This window comes from Strigops habroptila, chromosome 4 (genome assembly GCF_004027225.2).
Source record: "Strigops habroptila isolate Jane chromosome 4, bStrHab1.2.pri, whole genome shotgun sequence".
In the NCBI taxonomy this organism is placed as follows: domain Eukaryota; kingdom Metazoa; phylum Chordata; class Aves; order Psittaciformes; family Psittacidae; genus Strigops; species Strigops habroptila.
In genome coordinates, this window is record NC_046358.1 from 9,779,969 (window position 1) to 9,801,085 (window position 21,117).

Consider the following 21,117-nt stretch of genomic DNA (forward strand, 5'->3'; position numbering starts at 1 on the left):
AGAAGCTAATGTTGAACTGTGAACTACAGATAAAGTTGTGTACCTCAATTCTGGCTTTTAAAATGATGTGAAGTTAGGTCCATAGAATGTTACCAAATTTACTATAGTATTTTAATATTGTGCTCTAGATTTATCTTTTTTGCTTCAAAGACAGAGACACCAACTTCTTTGTGCTTGCTGTTCCTCAGCTTCAGGTAGCAATTGTTCCCTTAAACTGCTTTTTTCCACCCTTATTTTCAGAAGTGTCAGCTTCTAAAATGTCAGACTTAAGGATTGTTTTAGAAACAATTCCTTAATACAAAAACCACAAGATAGAAATTGTGAAATTTGTTGTATACTCTTGATTGGACATGACAGCCTTGTTTCTCTAAGAGTACATACCAACTTCATATCACACTTTTGTGTCAACTGGAAATGTGGCGATGTTGTCCAATGTGAGATACAACTGCTCTCATAGTGTGATGCAGATCCAAAGCTTGTCATGCTGAAAATATGCAGCAGATATATGTGCAGTATAAATCAAAAGGTTGAAAGGAAAGCTTTTCTAAACATATACCTAATGTTTGAGTTCAAGATTTTGTTTTAAATATCTGTAGAAATCTGAGGCTTTAACTGCATTGTCTTAAGTTTATTATATTCAGTGTCAAATGTTTTAAAAAGATGAGCAGTACTTTGGGAAGTTGCTGCTTCTGTTAGAAATGAACTCTTTTCCCACCAGGTGTGGTACGTTGTTACAAACACTTGTGCTGTAAAATTGCAAGGTGCCTGCCATCTCTGGTTTGAGCTTTGTTATGCCGACCAGCAATGAAAATGTGATTCCTTTTGGTCAGTTAAATTCAGGTACATCCAGGATAAAAACAAAGCAAGAGACACGGTCCAGTGCTTGTCAGTAGAGCGTGACTTCCAGTTCTCCGTGCGTCGGACTGGCTTAAATTTCGGATGGGGCTGGATTTTGATAGAGCAGGCAATAGTTTGTGTCATTTTTCTTGGGAGTATATGTGTGATATTGAGTATTCTGCAGGCTTGGTAGTTACCTGGTGTTTCTTTCTTAAGGGAAAAATGCCTTAAAGGAAGTTGAAGGAGCCGATAGACCTGCTGCTTATGTCAATCCATTGCTGTTGCACAGCACCAGATTTTCGGATGTGTGATATTGTAATTCATACACTCACCTGCTTTTAAAGGAGCAGAGTTACAGCTGGGTGAGCTGGCTTGCTGTGCTGGCTAAATGGGTGATCTGCTGCTCTTTATTTCCTGAGAGCTCGCAGCACAGACTGGACTCATGTCATGGCAGGCGGTGAATGCAGTGGATTAAAGATTGTCCCTACCCTGTGAGGTCTAAGACAACTCACAAGCTGTGGTTGCCTCCAATTTAACAGGTCCAACTGTTGTCAGGTGTCTCAGTTCAGTCCAGTCTTAACCTTCTCCCCATGTTGGGCTGCAGCAGCAGTGTCAAATATTGCACTGCCTGTTTGTTCAGGGGAGGAAAATACAGTCATTGTAGGAAGAAAGGGCAATAGACTGGAAGTGACTACATGACAGCACTTGTCATATCCGACAGGCTGAAAATGGAAGCATTCTTGCTAAGGATGAAGCTGGCCAAGCTGAACTAATACTGGACCCATACATTAAATGTGAGTGTGTGCAGCCAGTTTTACAGATCAGCAAAGATTTTATCAGGAATTCCCAAAGAATCCTAATGGGGTAGGGCAGCCAGCTTCCCAACTATGCCTGTGCCCCCTTTTCCTCCCAGGCATTGGGAAGGCATGTGAAATAGATGCTGCAGCAACTTGAGCTCTGGGCCTGTGTGCTGGGAGGAGAGCAAGGGAGCAGTGCACTTTATGTTGGCAGTGTTTGAGCAGTTGAGGTTTTTGGCTTCCTAGATATCTTCTGGTAGAACCACAGAAACTGCTGACTTCTGGGTAATGGAGTGAAATCCTGGCAAGAAGTACTGCTTTACTCCTTCAGCAGTAAAGAGGCACCCAGATATTTGCAGATCGCTGGCCAGGAAACACTGCTTATGTGGAAAGAAATGAAGCAGAGTCAACTGCGAGAAGGATTGGTGCATGGTCTGAGTGGTTCTGGAGGATGAGGTCTGTATCAAGCTGAGACCACAGCCACTAGATACTTTTGAAAACATGTCTTCATGTCAGTCTGGCCATCCCACGCTGCCCAGCGTGGCAGCAGCTGTAGCAAGAGGGCTGCATGTATGCAAGTGCCTGAGCCAGGTGGGTTGTAGGGACACTTATCTCAAAGGTACCATGATGGAAAGGCAAGGCTGAGACCTGTTGGAGCTATTACCCCAAGGGCAGTGGAGAAAACCTGAAGTATGTGCTTAATGCATGTACCACAGTGCTGCCATGGACTGAGCCTGAGACAGTCAGATTTGGACTCATCCATGTGCATGTAAATGTCAGCCTCCGTAAGTACTAAGAAAGTTGTCTGAGCTTCCTGGAGTCGGCAGGAGAGCTGGACACCTCTGAGAGGTGATTCATCTCCTAAGATTGATATCTAAGGCAGCTGGAATGAATCACTCTCTGGAGGCACTCATCAAAAAGGAGAGGCAATAGTGTGTGTGGGAGATAAATACAAGCAATTTGATACTGAGTTGTGTGTCAGTGTGCTGATTTTACACTTGGATCTTAGGAGACCCATGAGCTAGCCTGGATTTATTGCAGTGTTTCTTGAAAGTAAAAGCTATATCATAATTAGGTAATAATGAGATTCATATAGGAGATTTCTGGAGTGTCCTGAGTCTAAACTCCTTTCACAATAACTTTATGTCAAAGCAGCCTCATGGCTTTCTTTGAAGCTGCTCTTGATTTACTGCAGTGAAACTAAAAATGAGAGTTCAGTTCAGAATGTCTGTTTCTTTTTGGAAGTGTCGCTAACTTTCAGCAATGACAGGATTCATTGTTAAAGGATTTTTTAATAGAGACTCATAACCTTTTATTTTGGAGTAAAGTGTATAAATTGTGAAACCACAGAAGGTGCATCTGGTATAATTCATTACAAAGTTTGTATAGAGGTTTTCTTTAATGGGATGGTGTGCAGCTTTGAAACCAATTATTTGTGTTTATCTGTTGCTCAGTCAGTGCTGAAGTGGTGAAAAGCTGGTCTGATCCCAGGCCAATGAATCCTGCAATTGGTTTGAGTTGGTGTTGGTCAGGTGTATTTTGGGAAAAGGAAGTCATGTAGATCTGTTGCAGCAAAGGATATCCCTTTAAATGTGTGTTCAAGGGACTAATTCAGAAGTTGTTATTGAGGTACTCTCATAGGGACTGTTTATGTAAGCAAAAGCTTAAAATAAAGTCTTTGCTTCAGGGCTGCAATAAGGGGACAAAGGCTTGTAAGTCCCTGGGGGTTGTTCTCTCAGACAGGTATGCGTTGGCTTCACTTGGATAGAAAAAGGTCTGACAGTCCAGCTCCCTCCTCCTCACAGAGCAGTCTGGCGTGGAAGTACCCCCATTGTCCTCCTCAAAGGCTGAGCCAAAGCTCACTGGGATCAGTTAGTCTTCCCAGGAACTGCACCAAGGACTGGATGAGTCCCTGTGATCTGGAGTCATTTGGTGGCATGGGCTTAGCTTGGCTGGACACTGGGGTGCAGACACACTTCTGAATGCCTCTATGCTGCCCTCTTCTTCCTCTGTAGCACTGGGGCAGCTTGGCTTGGCTTGGCTTTCCCCAGCAGCACTTAGCCAGAAAGTTGCCTTCTGAGATGTTCATGGTGTGGAAGGATCTTATAATCTTTGACACGACTATTTGTATATTTGTATGCCTGGTCCTGCCCTTCCCAGGCTTCATTCTGGGTGGAGTCCAGATGGGTAAGGAAGGAACAGTAAGCAGGGGCTAGTTGCATGTGAAAATTTCTGTGCTGAAGGAGGAGATGTTCATACCCTTACTGTGGATCAGTGTTTTCTAACTCCAGATTTGTCACAGCTAAGTATGCGATTTTGACATAATGTTTGTTTTTCAAGGCAAATGGAGATGCCAGCAGTGTTTTCTGACAGCAGAATTCAGTCCAAAATACTCCACTCCAAATGGATGTTTTAAATCTTTTTTTCTGTAGATCAGTGTAGATTGTTTTATGTAGAAGTTAACAGAAGTTTTGATTTCAGCATATAAAAATCACTCATTTGCAGCACTTTCTTCTGCATTCCTTCAAGCTCTAAATGTGTTATGTCAGACCAAGTAACTTTAAAAGATACGTAGCCATTATGTTTCAAAATACATACTGTAGCTTCCAGTTCCACTACAGATGTTGTCAAATAAATATTTTTTCCAGGATCTGTTCAGAGACCCCCATGCTGGTGCTGGTGTATTATTTTTGATGTCAAATCAATGGAATTCCTTGTCAGTGCTTAAACACAGACAGCGATGAATTTGAGTTAGGTTGAAATGAGAATGGGGAAGTCTTCTTGGCTTAAAGTAAGGAGAAATAAAAAAAGCCAGGGAAAAAGAAAAATTCCATGCTTTTAACTATGCTTTCAGTAAAATGTGGGTGGATGAACAAGCGGAGCAAAGATTTGGAGAGAGATTCAGGTTTTTTAATAATTGTGTTTTGGGGAAGGGTCTTGATCCAGAGCAGTACAAAGAGGAGCCATTGGCTTCAGTAAGAAGCAAATTGAGAAGTCCTCCAGAGACAGCTGGCCACTATGCTTATGCATCAGGGCTTCCCAGAACGCAGTCTGCAGGTTGCTTACGGCCACCAAAGCCTTTATATGCTTCCTGAAAAGGTGTTTTTTGTTTGCTTGTGTTTTAATGGTTGCAGCTGTTGAACATAATGGATGTTGCATCCTGGATTATGTTTAGTGCTGCAGTCCCCAGTTGGAGGTTTTACAACACAGCATTGGATGGAGACCATGCAAATCATCTTCCCTGGTTTCCCTGGAAAGCATCCATCTCAGAGCAGGTTCTTCATAAGAAGAACATGTAGCTGATGTGCAAAAAGATGAATTTACAGACTTGCAAGTGTTCATCAGGTTTGAATGCAGAAGCCAAGCATCAAGCATATGGCAATTAATATGGGAACCCCAGTCTCAGTGGTCAGCAACTACCTGTGGGGTTCTGAGGAGACGAGAATCAACCACAGCACAGCATGAGTAGATGCCTTTGGGCGACTTATTTAGCAACTATTTCCCACTTCCCTTACATGCAAAAGGTAAATGATCATATATATATATTTACCTATATGACATGGCTTTATTGAGCATAAACGGAAGCTCTTTGATTCTTCAATATATGTGTGTTAAATCTCAGTATATCACTACTGAGATGTGAGGGTGGTCTTTCCCCACCTGTTGGATGGTGTAACAGGGAGAGAGTGTGGCATTGCCGTCACAGTGTCCTGATCTGGAGCGCAGTGTGTTGGTGGTGGTTAGAGACAGTACCTAAGCACAATACATGACTAGCATGTACAGGGGAGATTTTTTTTACTAACTTGGATTTCCTCCTCTGAAAATTAGGCTGGAACTACACATCTGGTAATGAGTTATCAGATGCAAGGTTGTAGGGTGACACATCCACTTATCAGGCACAAAGTTAGTTATAGGATGTAAAATTTAGGTTATTTATTCCCTTTGCTGCCTCTCTGTTCACTTTATTGCAAGGATATGAGGGAACGTGGAAGTTGTTGAGATTTCTGCTTGTAAGTCAGGTTGCTGTCTGCTGATTTGAAGTGAATGCCTGTGTACATATGCTGATGGGATAATTGGCAGAAATTGCTGATGGATGTCATTGTTAAACCATAACAAAAATATCTGCTTCTTTTGCTTTCTGCTCTTGACAATAGTTAATCATAATACGAGAGAAATGCTGTACACCATCCACTGAGTCATTTGTTTCTCATTAAAATCTGAACATGTTTTTTTCCCCAGGGCAAAAAAAATTGTTGTAACCTTCTCATCCCCTTCAGACATAAAAACTTCCAGAACAAGAAAATAGTAAATGAGCAAGGCATATGTGCATAACTCTTAATACACAGAGACCATTGCAGTGGTTCAGAGAGATGTGCTTAAATGGAGAACATCATCTCCAAATACCTGAGACACAGTGAAATGATTTTTCTTCAGTGAACAAGAGATGCTTATTCCTTGAACTTGTGTAGCACGCTGTCTGAAAAGACACTGTCTCTATTGCTTGTTTGCTTGGTTTTATTAAATGTAATTGTGGCTTCATGTCCTGAGTCAAGCTGCTGGTTCTAAACTCATTAAAGGTTGGGGAGAGTTTGTCCTTCAGTTTTAACTTCCCAGGTCAGCTGTTATCTTCAGGTTTGTCAGTGTATGCCCAGACAGCTTGGCTGATTGTACGGGATTGCTGTGGGTTTACACCGGTGTAATGATGGGCAGGATTTGATTTTACAGGCAGTCCCTTTGGCTGAAATAAAATAAGCTTATGAACCTAACTCACTGTTGGATTGATGCTGTTGGATAGCCCTGCCCCCAGTTGTGTGCTACCAGTAGCAAACAATCCAATTAAAGCTATGGCTAATTCAACCTAATGAGGTTTTATCCTTGTAAAGTAGACAGAATAAGCTCTCTTCACTTCTACCAATAGCAGTGCAACTCAGTTCCCTTTCCTGTAAGGCCATGTACCTCCAATATTTCCCTGGCCTCAAAATTCACATTATCTTGTCCTTACTGACCAGAATTTCATTGCACAAGTCTCCAGCTCTCACGATCATGAACTGGTATCAGCATGTGCACAGGCTGATGGAAACAATAGGCCTGTGATGTGTGAGCAAGTCCATCAACACCGTGGATGCTCACTCTAGCAGGTAATGTTACAGTGTAGAGGAAATGTTGTAAATTCTTTCACCGGGGCCCAATTTAGCAGGAACATTCAGTTGACGTACTTTCCACATAACACCAGACCGGCTTCTACCTCCACCCATCTGTCAAAACCCAGCCATTGTTACCATAGCAGTGGTATGAAGACATCATTTTGTCAGCGCAAAAACAATGACACATTAGGAGCTGAGATTTTGAGGACACAGTAAAATAAGCATATTTTAATACTGAATTAGTAAAAGGTAGATTGCAGATGCCTTGACTGATTTTTTGGAAAAGCTGGCCTCTCTCCTGACTGCTGTGGTAGCCGCAGGTGACCACTGCTCTGCAGGGCTTTGGGAACATAATACGAAGAAACCGTCCAGCTCATTTACATCACCTATTTAACCTGAATTTAGTAGTGTAATCAAAAATAGAGTATGTATTTTGGTGCGTACCAGCAAGCCAAGTGTTGGTATCTCTAAATAACCCAACACTTTGTGTCATAATCCAGTGTCATGAATGCATGGATGGCTTTTAGAAGGAAATTCAGTTGCCTGTTTGAGAAGTTCTAGATTTCCATCAGGGTAGTTGGTTAAAAAAGAAATGAAAAATAAAACAATTCTGTGATGGCCTGGCCATAAAACTTACTTCTAGGCTGATTTTTATTTGTTGTTTGGTTGTTTTTTTTTTAACATTGATTACTTTACTGGCAGTCCTTTCAATCCATTTTTGGTAACAATTTTGAGACAAGAAAAGTTGTCACAAATGAAATGGAATGTTTGGGTTTTTTTGTATTCCAAGCACTGCTGTCACATGCTAAATATGTCATATACATGAATATAATCTGAAAAGACTAGTTCTTGATCCTCAAAGCATAATCCCATCTCTCCAAGCCCTTGCAAATTAAGAAAATGGTTTTTTTCTACCCAAGGTGAGGATGTATTTTCTCGCTGTATGAGCTGCATATGGAAATCTGCATACAAATGAAAAGCCACAAGTCATGTATAGCGTCTTTCAGAGGGGCAAGAGAGCTGTGCATAGTTTACAGATAGATGGTGAAAATGGTTGTCAGGACAAGGCATTTGCTGCTGCTTCCTGGTTTGAATGGGCACAGCAGCAGCAGCACATGGTGGTCATGTCCTTCCGCAGCTGGGACTCAGAATGGTGTTCAAGAATGTGGAAAGGCATGGACTTCAGTGATGTTAGTCACAAGTATAATTACTTGCTAAATCGAAGCACACTGGGATAAGTATATAATAATTAGTGCAAGACAAGGACAGACTTTGTTAGAAGCATGTGAAAAGCTATGGGTTCCCCTTGCTGGTTTCTCTTTGGTCTCCATGTGCCGAGAAATGGCCTTTCTTCTTATGCTATAAAGTGTCCACATTCGCAGGCCAAGGAAAAGGATTTACTGAAATGCAATAATAAATTAAAAATAATCTTAAGAAATGGGAAAGAGCAGGGGTTTGTTTTTATCCATTAACTAAAAGTCATCCAGATGGAGTTGACTCATTAAGGTGTGCTTGATATGATCATATGTAGTCCTTTCCAGTTCTCCGTTTCCTCCTTCGTTGCTTTGACATTCGACTATAGCCTCGAAGTGATGAAGGAACACATAGAGGAGCAAGATCTGGCAGTCTGGCAAGGTTTTTCCTATTTGTTTGTGTTTTCCCAATCTCTTCCAGTAGCATTCCCTTAAAATATCAAATGACGCCCAAAATGTTGATTCATTCTTAGCATGTGATTCATCTCTGCTAAAGCCACGAACCATGTTCATGCTCAACATTGGTTGCGTCAGTCTACAGAAACCGGATGAGGCTTCTGTACACAGTGAGTTACAGGTATCTGTGTAACCTCTTACATCAAGTAGTCAGGTTAAAAGAAGGTCAGGTAAAACAGGTAAAAAGTCCCACCCAGTTTAAACTTCTCTGCTCAGGATGGTTGTCCAAGCTCAGGATGGGTGAGGCGCTGAGCAGCTTGATCTAGTTGAAGATATCTGTGGTCATTGCAGGAGGGTTGGCCTAGATGGCCTTTAAACATCCCTTCTAACCCAAACTGTTCTATGATTCTGTGATTTCCTTTATAGTCATAGGGAGATGCAGATAAGTCCCGGGGCACTGTTTTTCTCATCCTAAGGTTGACATCTAAAATAAGCTAAAGGAATCCGACCCAAGCTGCGTCACTCCTTTGCTCTGGAGGAGGTGTATTATGGTACCTTTTAGTGCATAGTTGCATGTGGCAAGCTGTGATGGCACCATGCTGTTGTCCTCTCTGGAGAAGACATGGTCTCACTGCCTAAGACCATGAGGTCTCCATAAGAGTGTGAGGTTTATGAAGGTATACGGAAATTCAGTGGAAAATGCTGCTCTTGATGCCTCTAAATTTGGAGGGTCTCTAGTGGATCCCTGCTTGGTAGGTGATAATTGCTGTGTGATAATTGCTGTGTGAGACAAAGAACTGGAGTTAAATGCTTCTGCCTTCCTTTCCTCTCATGTGGGGTAACATCGCACACATGCAAGGTTTCATTGATGTACTGTGTAAATGGTGGTTTGTTTTCCCTGTTGCTGGTACCAGCTTTGGTTAAGTTAGCTCAGCATGTATCTATTCACCTTCCCTGTCAAACTATATCCTTAAAATATGTTCAGATTCAGTAGCATTAGGTGGCCCAGGCTTTCCAGCTGTAACAATGAAATATTGACAAATTGCTGTGCTATGATTGCTTTCAAGTATAAGGGGAGAAGATTTCAGTAAATAAAGCAGTGACTTTCGATTAAATGCAATCTCTCAAATCACAATTTAGGTCTCAACTGCCGAGTTTCTCAATGTACAAGCAGGAAAAGATTGATGCTGCTTTGTCATAACAGATATAAATAACTAGGAGGTCTTTTTGCATGTGGGGAAAAACAGGTTTCCTTCAAATTTTGTTTGCGAATCATCTGCTAGACTTCTGCTGAGTGTAATGTGAATCTTGGTCTTGTTCTAAATTGTGTCTGAATTAAACTGTAGCATCTGTGCTTCAACTTAATGAAACCTCTTTAAATGATGCATATCAAAGTGAGCAGTGATTTGGTCAAGGCACCTTGGTGGCTGCTTCTCCAACGACAGGCAGTCAGCAAATGCTTTGTGAAAATAAAACTTCTTTAAGTTGGGGACCAGAAAAATCATAAGTGCCTTTTTGAATATTTAGCTTCAGAGGTACTCGTGGAGGCTGGAACTAACTTTCAGCTGTCAAATAGAGGTGCTATGCTGCTTCTGGTGAGGCCAAGGGCTGCCATTTCTAATGTGCTTTTCAACCTCCAGAGTGGCTTGCAAGATGTTTACAAAGTCTTATGAAGTAGATAATGTTATCTTTGTTTGATAAATGGGAGAAGTAACGCTTGAAGTTATGAAATGAGTGAGCAAAGTCATGGGGGGAGTTAGATTGTTACAGTGATTGTTAGATTGATATAAAACAAATATATGGAGGTGAATGGCTTTTTAAAGGTCTGAAAATGTCCCGTAGGCTCTAAAAAGTTCTGTAAAGAGTACTGCTCACCAAAAAAAGGGGGAGAGACAATACAGTGCTTAGACATCGTAGAGGTCTTAATTTTTCGAATTTGACTTTTGTGAGTCTTCTGTCACAGACTGTGGATTCTATAGTGCATTGATTGAATTTGTAGGACTATGTGGCAAGGTGAAACCTAGACTTTGGTGTCCTCCATGTGTCACAGTTCCCTTATACTGGACACAGGAGGTAAGGAAGAGCATGTTTGAGAAAAATCATCTCTAGGGGGTTAGCTGCTGGTTCAGTCACTTACCTACTTGAAGGGTAAAAACTAACCTTGGAGGATATAAATAGGCTGAGAAAGGATTTTTCTGTGTAATACCATATTCTGTACATCTCTTCCTTTGCGATCTTTGTAGTTAGACATGTTGAATCAAGCATAGCTTTAAGTTCATTGAAGGTTATATGAACCCCCAGCTTCCTTGGGCAAAAGAGTGTTGCCTTGATTCATTCAGTCTCTTGAATCTTGAATACAGTCCTTGCTTTAGAATGTACTTCTATGTCGTTGTTTGGCTTGGTGTTATTTGCATTTGTAGTGTTCTGGAATGGATCATGTTGCAATGAAGAATGTTGCCCTCTGAGATGTCTGCCAAATTTGTTGCAACATTTGGCACCTTACACATGGGTTTTGTCTTTATTTTTATATTCTTTTCAATGTGAAATAGGTGTGATTATCATATTAAATTCTTCCAAGTCATGGTGAGGTTAGTGGCTGCTCTGTGAATATGTGTGTTCCATAAGTTCAGGTAAGATGGTCACCAGTTGAAGTAGCAGCTGCAGAAAAAGCTGTGGGTGAACTCAACTGACGATGAACACATGTTTGTATTTACCAAAATGGCCTGTCATCTTGACTTTGTGACTGAGGACTCTCTTGTGCTGCTCATGTGTTGACTGACCTCTTACACGGACACCTTCAATAAATTCGGGAGTACATGCAAGATCACCCGGCACACTCTGCTGTATTCCAGCACTGCACTCTGTTCTGTTGTTTGCTGGTTCTTAATCCAGTCATTCAAGCTCTTACTCATAAAATGTGGTGTCCTAGTCAGTGGAAGATTTTTCATCTGATAGCACTGGTAATTCTGGGACCTGGGTCTTCTCTGCTGCCTTGTGCCTCTATACAGCCTCCATGTGAAATGAAGCATCTTGGTGTGATCTGCATCTAGCAGAAGAAGAAAAAAGCAACTTCTCTGAAGATTTTGATGTAGTGCATGTTGTCTTCAGTGGTTTAGCAGAAGTCCTTATCAAAAAGACCTGTCAGTGACCATGGCTACATTCCATACAAGAGTCTCAAGGATCATTCTAGACAGAGAAAACTCTCCTCTGGAGAGGCTCTCAGCACTGACTCTGCGCGGTAGTGGTTCCTCAGCCCTCCTGTCCACCCTAAGGGAGAATGGTGACCTCTTGTTTTGCCTGATTTAGTGTCAGTGCCCAGGAAGGGGCCCATGTGAGTACAAATTCCTTTGACCGTTCAGACCCTATGGATGGAGCTGTGGGGCTAAGGATATGCTGCGTCATAGGGCTCTCATTTCTTCAGGGGAAAGACTGGTTTTCATACAGCACCTTTTTTTTTTTTTCTATAAGGGGGGAGAGAGTTAAGTATTTATTTACTTACTTATTTACTTTATTCTGGCCAGAGCTGAAACCTTGATTTTTGCAGTGTGCTTCCTTTCTCCCGCTGAATCATTTGTATGCATTTCACTGACAGAGCGTTTGAAAGCCCCGCTTTCCTCCAGGGAGTTTACAGCCAAACTGATGCAAACTCTTTCTTCTCAGGTGCCTCACGATCATCTGTCATCCAATGCAAGCCAGGAGGCAACTGCCCCAGCAGACACAGAGGCATGACTAGGCAGCTCTCCCCTCTATCTGTTGCTGAAGATTCTGCTGCTCCCATTCTTGAGCTGCAGAATCGAAGTCCCTCGGGAATCTGTCGGCACAGCAGAGTCGAGAGGCAGAGCAGATCAGGTAGGCATAACAGCCACATTCCCGGCGTCACAGCATGCCTGCGAAAGGCCTCTTTCGTCTGTCTTTTGAAAGATGGTGTGGAGTCTGGGCATGTTGATGTTGATTTACGGTGCTGCGAACAGCTAAGCGACATGAAAGGCCTTCGTTTATCCATGTGCAAACTGGCGTTAGGCGGGAAGGAAGCAAGGATGGGAGGAAAAGGCCTGGGCCTCAGTAGGTACATGTAGTGTGTTAGAGATCTCAGAAATCATAAGGCCACCAGGCACAGAAGATCTTGAAAGGATAATTAACACGCACACACAAATTAGTTTTTATAAAGTGGTTGTTTCCTCAGCTTCAGCCTGGCCAGAGACTAGGACCTTTAAAAGCCAGCCATGTTCCTTCTCAAAGATAATGACAATCTCAGCTCACACCATGGACAGTCTGATGAAGAGGAAGAGAAGGAGCAACAGGTGGAAGGATATCTAGGGAAGACCATCACAGTTCAGATCATCGATCAGCTGCACATCAGGGCTTCCATCAGGAATATGTTACCCACTTTACTGCAGAAGTTTAGCTCAACTGACCCTATAGCTACGGTGTACACTGACTTCTCCATGATATCCACCCATTACCAGCAGGGATGGGATGGAAACAGTTACAATATGCAGCCGCAGGCTTTTGAGTCTGCTGATTTGTACTATTGAGAAGGAAACAGACATTAAATGACTGAAATAATTTAACTATCCAAGTTCTTTGGAAGACTGCCAGTGTAGATACTGTGAGTAAAAAGGGGAGGAAGAACAGGTTGGATCTCCCTTGCACACTGGAATTGTGGGAGATGAAACTTCCTCTTGTCATTTCATCACCCATGGCAGCAAGAGCCAGCCATTTTCTTCTTGTGTTGGAAAATGGAGGGATCTCATGCTTCAGGAATACTCTTTTGATGGAAACCCTCAGAAAAATACTGGAAGTGATTATTGTTGCAAGGAGTGGATGATGCAGCATCTTGCAGTAAAGATGATATCTAAGATACCAGAAAACTAATCTATTATAACTTTTGCAGATACCAGGCTGAAATAACTCTCTGCATGCTGGCACTAGGGTACATCCAAAATCAGAATCCGTCTTCTCTAAGGACTTTAGGCTACTTGAGAAAAGAGTAGTACTTTGGCATCATACTCTTCTAAACATTTATTTTGCATTTATTCATTTATCTTTTTATCCCGATCTTCCCTTCCTCATCAGGGAGGTCTAGATAGGGCTGACCTGACAGGTAGGTAAACTAATATAAAAAATATTATTTTCTAGGATGTAGTTGGCAAATAGTGAAAAGAGTTCAGAAGATAAACTGTAGGTTTTGGTTTTCCTCATCTCACGGTTCTGCAAAATGAAAGCAAGAAGCTTTTCTTTACCATCTTGTCACAGAGACATCACAAGCAACAGTTATATTATAGATAAAAGGACCATGTAGGGATATTTCTGCTGGCTGCCTTTCAACACAGTTTGGCATTGACCAGTGTCGTCTCAATCTGTTACCTGCAGTGCCATTTGCATTCTTTCCCTGTCATTTCATCTGTGTTGAGTTCTCAGATTGTTTCTGTGCTCTTGGCAGGGTAAGTCTGTTGGTTTGTTTCAGACCAAACTAAATGCAGACACCAGGGATTTCTTCTACCTTGCTAAATGTAAAAAGCTGTCTACCACCACTTTGGCTGATCAATTTGTTTTTAACTTATTAGCATATCAGTCAGTATCTGAACACAAGTGCTACATTCTAGCTTACTCCAGCCCCAGCTTCATGACTTAGAAATCCTTAAACCTATTTAGTATGAATTATGTGCCTGCTTGCTGTGTGTCTTTGAGTTCAAGCCCTGTAATTATTTTTAAAGACATTTCTTATATTGTCCTTTTGATTGTTTGGCCAAGATTTAGGTGTGCATATCCCTTAGATTTTGAAAGCAGCTGTCAAGCCTCTATGTCACTTTGGCTGGGGTTCTATCTGAATTTCACTTAAATTAAATATCTAGTATAGGAAGAGATAATTGCCTCCAGTGGGCTTAGATATATGTGAGGATGAAATCAGCTACCTTTTCACTGTACCATACTTTTATTATCATTAAATATAAAGGGCCCCTAGACAATATATTTAGTCTGAATACACAATTATTTCCTAACTACATTACATGGGATGAATCTTACCCATTCATTAAGCACTTAAGAAAACTCCTCACTACATTTAATCAGGCGAAAACTTACATAGGTCTTTAAATCCAAGGACTTGAAAGAAATGTATGTTCCTGTGCCTTTCCCTAACATTCAAACTTGGGACTCTTAAATCCAAGGGAAATGCTAATGGTAGTGTCATGCATAGTAACAGCAATTACATAGTTATTTGGTAATTGTAAAATGAAAGCATTGATATAGGTGCTTTAGTCTTTTATTCTTGTATGATTATTTTAACTGCTGGCTGAAGAAGGTTCTAATTGCATGGTAGTTTTGCTTAGCAGGGAAACCTGCAAGTGGATGTTACATAATATATTTTTTTGAAGCCATTCTAGCTTGCAAATAAACTGTAATTTACCTTTTAATAGAATATGTCAGTCATTATTAGTACCATAAAAATACCTATTTTCTCTCAACAGCCGAAGAGAATGCTAAAATGATGCTTGGCTTTTCAGACCAGTGTCTGCATGTTTTTAATAAACCTGTAATTTTATTTAAATTCTTGATTCACCACTAAATAATGGCAACACTAAATACTGATTATTTTTAGGAAAAAAACCCCACCATACAATTACAATTACAAAAAGATCTATGTCTTGGTTAGGAAAATTCTTGATTGCAAATATGTTCCCTGCTATGATGAATTAGATGTAATGTCGGTCTAATGTAATAACTTTGAACCTCAGTTTGCCATTTTTTTATAGCTGTAGCAAAAACAGTAATACAAAAGAAAAGTAAACCTGAGTCTGAAAGGGTACAATTTTCGCATTCAAGTTGAACGTAGGACAGCATATGTTCTCGCTGCAGTGGATCTATAGCTCCTCTTAACAATTATATTGTTTCTTATATATATCACGTCACGTGTTGACGTGACTAATAATTGATAGTAGTAGTTAAGAATAGCTGCAGGTCATGATTTTTAAAAAGAACTCCTGTTTATTCTATCAAACTTACGTGATATGGAACTAGATGATCTTTAAGGTCCCTTTCAACCCAAACCATTCTAGGATTCTATGGTATGGTCTAATGGAATACATGGCTGGATCTCAGTGCTGCCACATTAGCTCATGGGGCAACAGTGTTAGTGCTCCTCAATATCCAATGCAATTCAACTCATTGTTTTCAGCTGGGATCTGTGAAATCAAAATAGGGTTCACGGGTTGCATTTCTGGAAGATGTGGCTGGAGAGCAAGTTGCCAGTTGGTAAAATTAAATTCTCTACGTTTCTGTTAGGAAATCTGCAGATGGTCTGCAGACCAGATCTGAAAAGTCCTGCACTAAAATAGGAAATGACAACTTTCCAATTCCTCCTTTTTTATGTGTAGAGGTTTATTTCTAGGCATGCCAAGCTTCAGTCTTGACCAGTTTCCTTTTTTAACTTCAAAAATGTAAATATACCAACTTTCTCCGCTTGGGCATATGAAACCACCAAACTGTTTCTTTTCCCATCCCAACTTGGAAATAAAAAAGTGATTCTTGAGTTAAAGTCTTGAATAATAATAACTGGCTTCTGACTTCAGATGCAGAGGCTCAGATTTTGTGTTGCACACATGCACAGTAATTGACTTTATAATGTTGGTTCCAAATATTGTAGCTCTGTTCTAGAGGTTTGGCTGGCAGAAGGAATGAAGGGCTGATAAAGTAAACAGTGGCACAGCTTAACCATAGCACTGTTACCTCAGGCCTCGGTATAGTGTTTGTGTTTTGTTCCTATTCCCTTGAAGTGACAGAGACAATATTACTCTCTCTGTGCATGATTCCAGTGTTTGTGGGACATAAGGGACTTACAGAGAGAAGGCAAGGGATGGTTTGTGTCTGGATCAGGGGGGAGATTCTGCCAAGAATTGTTTTGAATGTATTCATAATGTGCACAACTCTTTTCTTTTTCTACTCTTTTTTCTTCAGGAGAAGAAGGAACACTAACACACACGGAGAGCAGCAGCCAAGAAGCCGAAGGACAGACACGATGCCAGTCTTGCACATCCACATTCCTCAAGCTTATCTGGAGATTTCTGATCATTTTGTCCGTCTCTTCTTCCTGGGTCGGGACCACGCAGTTTGTCAAAATCACGTATGAGACCTTCGACTGTCCTTTTTTCATGACTTGGTTCTCAACAAACTGGAACATTATGGTTTTTCCCATTTATTATTCTGGGCATCTTGCAACTGCACAGGAAAAGCAGTCTCCAATCAGAAAATTCAGGTAGGCTTTATTGTGGCAATATCCCTTTGATCAACCTGATCTCTGCAGACTGAGATCACTGCTCTTCTCAGTTGGACCCATGGTGTCAGAAGGCAGAATAAAGGTCATGCCGCAGGAAATCTCATTCATAAATAGCTTACAGAAAGCTAACAGATGACTGATACATGCTTGAATAAATGGATCATTAATTGTTAGATGGGGTTTTTACTGAGTTGAAAAGGTCAGTAATTTGCTTATAATCTTGCTATTATACTATCTGATATATCTATATTTTGTATCCTTGTCTGGATCAGGTGATTAATTAATCTCTTCTGGTCCATTTATGATAGAACAGTAGTGTAAAGGGGAACCAAAACAGCTCATAGCTGAGAAGATGCTCAAAGCTGAAGAGATGGCTTCCATGCAGGAGACCATGGCTTGTTCTCTATGCTCAGTCAGTATAGCAGGCTGAAAACTTCCCTTTCCTCCTCCTGCTGCATAGCACAGAGGAATAGCATCTTAGTAGCCTTCTCTGCTCTCTTTTGTGTGTGGTAGGAATTAAAGCAGGTTGCAGACTCTTGGGTTTCCTCCCCTGTAGCTCTGAGGAGTAAGTTGGCATAGCTTAGTGGCTGTCATCCTGAGGAAACGATGCGAAGGCTTTGTCCCTTCTTCCATCAGACTCCATGTGGAAATACCTCTTCCTCTGTGTAGCAAGAGCCAGGGGAAGACATCCCTTTGACTCCAGCCTTCCCTAACGCCACGTGGCAGTATGTTGTAATTGAACTTTCAACCTCAAGTGCAAAGGAGCCTATAGTACTAACTATAACATTAGTCTGCAGGGCTGGAAATTTGTAAATCCCTCTTCAATAGGCACTGTGAAATCACAGAAATTCAAGATTAGAGAGGAACCCAAATAGATCATCCGGTCCAGCCACCAGCACTGCAGCAGGACCAAGCTGACTTAGCTTCACCCTAGCCAGTTCTTAAGAAAGCGATAGCTAACCTGTCCTCAGGGCTTGGAAGTACCACTGTGGTCTGGGACTATTCATTTCACAGTTCCTCCTCCACTTCCATTATTCTACCAATATGACAGTGCTTTAAAAGATGGAACTAAATTCAGCTTGCCACGGTATAACACACCTTGCCCATGGAGGGAAGAAATTCACAGGCTGATTTTGAACTGGGACCCAATTCTGTTACTCCAGTGCAGACTTGCTTTGAAAACAATCTTACTGACTTCAGCAGAATTGTCTGTTCTGCAAGGTATTAACCAGCATGTGGCACATACCTTGTTCCTGCTGTCAGGGTTCAGCACAGCTGTCATTGAGCGCACAGCGAATTCAATTTGTGACTGTCAGGCTGGAGTATAGCAGGGACTAATTCTTCCCTCAGCTGCTTTTGCCAGGATCTGGGGTGTAATATGGTCCTAAATTCTCATTTCTGTCAAATCAGCATAACTGAAATTGAGCAGTTGCACTTGATTAACTGCTTCTCTGAAAACCCTAGTGTACATTAATGATGCCTTCATTCAGATTCTTGCTGGATTATTTGTGAGAACATTAACAGTGTCAGCTTGGCTTCTGGGTAGGGGGTAAAGCACAGCAGATAAGGAATAAGGTGAGAATAAGTATCCTTGCAGATAGATTCTTTGCAGTTGGTTGATTATATATCCATCAGAGCAAAATTTTGGGCAAAACATTTGTGGCAATGCATAATGTAAGTATGCTTAAATAATTAATAGATTTCCCAAGCTGTTAGGAGTTCAGCTTTTAAAGTTGAGGACACATGCTTACATGGCCAGAAGAATTTCTGCACACACAGAGACTTGAAGTAGGTTTGTGAATGTGTGGAAACAGGAGACCAGAGTTAGAGCTGATGGGCATCTTCCCAGATTATTTCCTATTCCAGATATGTAGGGAACTCACATCCCAGGGATGAGGTAGCTGCTGGCAAATACTGAGTTTATTATGGGCATCAGCTACTTGGTCTGTGCCATGTTATGACTTGGCAAGCCAAACTCTTTCAGTTTAGGTATGAGAAAGGACATATCTTCAGGATGAGCACTTGATTTTCTGGTGACTTAAAGAAATGAAAAGCATCATTTGTAGTTTTTAAATTTAGAGAGTTGTAGACAGATTTAGTTCTAAAAGGGTATTGGAGGTCATTTGACCCAGCCTCCTACCAAGGACAGAGTTATTTTCAAAGCTAGATGAGTTGTTTGTATAATTGCTTGGTTTGTGTTCTTGATATTGTTCCCGTTACAAAGCATTTTATTATGTTTTTTATGATTTCTTGTTGCTTCATTTCCTAGTTTTATTTCTGTGGAGTAGCTAATTCTTGGTCAACAAAGCCCATCCTGTAGTGATTCCAAGCCTGCCTTAGAGTCCAGAGGTGATTTCTCTTTGTGTTTCTGGAGGATGTAGTTACTCAGTAGGAGTTTTAAAGACATATGACATTTTGTCCAGCAGATGTTCCTGGTGGATCAGAACAAACGCTGTCTATGATATCCTGGCAGAGATCAGTGATCATGCAAGTGACTTGCAGAGTGCTGCCCCAGGCTGGCAAAGCTGTATAGAGCCATTGTTACTTTAATAAATTCGACTTGGAAGGATAGAAGTCTCAATCTTCAACTCTAGATTTGCTTTCTGAAAGTTTATAATCTTTGGGATTGTAAATTATGTATTTCTTAGCTTTTATACTTTATCTTGGAGATTAAATTTTGTGGTCTTAGAAACTAACTCATGGTTATTACCTCCATGCTGCATTTCAGTAAAGTATCTTGGTTGTCTTGAGGCAGAAGATGCAGCTCTTGATATCCCCTCAGTATTGTAGATAAGAGGCATGTCCCACATAAGGAGCTTGAAATTCCTTGCATTAGTGGTGGATAAAAATCTGAAGCTCAGTAAGCTCAGCACTAGGAAAGCTAACCCTGCCAGTATTTACCACAGCAGAAGACTCCACAGACTTGACAGAGGATCCTAACAGAGTTATAATTTGGAATAGGTGGATGATATTTTCAACGTCAGTAAATTTTTCCTCCTCATCCACTGTCTTGGCTTCTCAAGGACAAACACTGTGACATACAGCAGCTTTCTACCGGAATATATCCACAATGTAATAGCTGAGGTTAGTCCTATAGGAGCTATACAGCCTTGAGGCACTGGCACTGAGTGTTGGTAAGGGCAGGTTTAATAAAAATGAACATGTTGGGAAGAGTCAGTTTTCTAGAAAAAAAGAATGTGAGCATCACTTAAAGTAAAAACAGAGCTCTAAGTAGCTGATACTTGCTGTCATCTGTCATCTGCAAGTCTGTCACCTACAGATCTCTCCATGTTGCAGCAGTAGCTCAGTCCGGCTTCCTTAGCCACTTACAGAATGCACTGCAAATCTAGATCTTCACTGTGAAAGGCTTTTCAGAGGAGAGATGCGGATCTCTGTTGCCTGAAGCTGCTCCGAATGGCTCAACAGTAAGGAGGAAGACCATCAGCACAAAAACAGGGCTTCCTTTGGAGTATTCCTCTTGGGAGACAGCATTCCTGTGGTGCTGCCCCCTGAGCCAGACACTGCTTATGTGGGAGGTTCATGTACAATTCCCTATCCTTTTGCTCCAGCTCTGGAACAGACAAATACAGCTGGCCAGGATCCTTCTTAGTGTTCAGACTTAGTCAGTCCTGGAAAACAATTCACCAGTTGCTTAACCGCCATTACTCTGTCTGTCTCCTGAAATCAAGCTGGAAGATATTTTATTGCAGCAGATGCCATCGTTTAGATAGAAGGACCAAACGGCATATTAACAACTTGTGCTCACAGAAGATTCCAGGGTGCTTCTTGCTACCATAATGTCACTGGTGGCCTTGCCAAGTTTTGATCAGGGTGATGTAATTACATTCGCTGTATTTGCATTACCCCAGGTAGCATCTCTAAGCTCTGTGCTTTCTGTAAGCTGTTTTAAAACCAGTGCTTGCATTACACTCCAGAGGTGTCTGTGTGTCAGGGGTGAATAAACACATTCTTCTGCATGGGCTGGCATTGGAATAACTAAGATGCGACACAAGCTATTTAATGAGTGCCAGAGGCAAAGCTACATGACTGCCTGAGGTGCTGCAATTTCTGAGAGCATGGCATACTGCCCAGAGCTGATGGCTGAGGGCTACTTGCAAATAAAAAGAGCTATTTATGTTAGAGGGCAGGTTTTAAATAGACTTCTTGTGCATTTAGAAATAGTTTGTGTCATAGTTTCAGGGTCAGCTGCCCTTAGACATGTCTCTGCCTTTAAGTCAACAGCCTACAGGGGAGGGATCCATGGAACCCTCTTTTCTGACCCCAGAGTTTTAATCACTGTCATGTCTGATGACTCCTGCAAGTTTAATTTTAGTTGCATGCCAAAGAGGCTGAGTTAACCACTGAGCAACCAGCCTTTGCAAAGCCCGAGGCAATCTACTGTATCCATGACTGGG

The 21,117-nt window shown here is 41.4% G+C and overlaps 1 protein-coding gene across 3 annotated transcripts in view; it reads left to right on the plus strand.

The window, feature by feature from the left end:
• SLC35F4 (solute carrier family 35 member F4) overlaps window positions 1–21,117 on the plus strand; it is a 125,859-nt gene that overhangs the window by 89,169 nt on the left and 15,573 nt on the right. The window contains exons 2-3 of one of the 3 annotated variants that reach the window (XM_030483148.1): window positions 12,088–12,276; window positions 16,384–16,681. In XM_030483148.1, coding sequence (XP_030339008.1) covers window positions 12,088–12,276; window positions 16,384–16,681 — 487 coding nt within the window. Of the gene's footprint in view, window positions 1–12,087; window positions 12,277–16,383; window positions 16,682–21,117 lie in introns of those variants that run through there. The other 2 variants (XM_030483147.1, XM_030483149.1) reach the window with 2 other exon arrangements.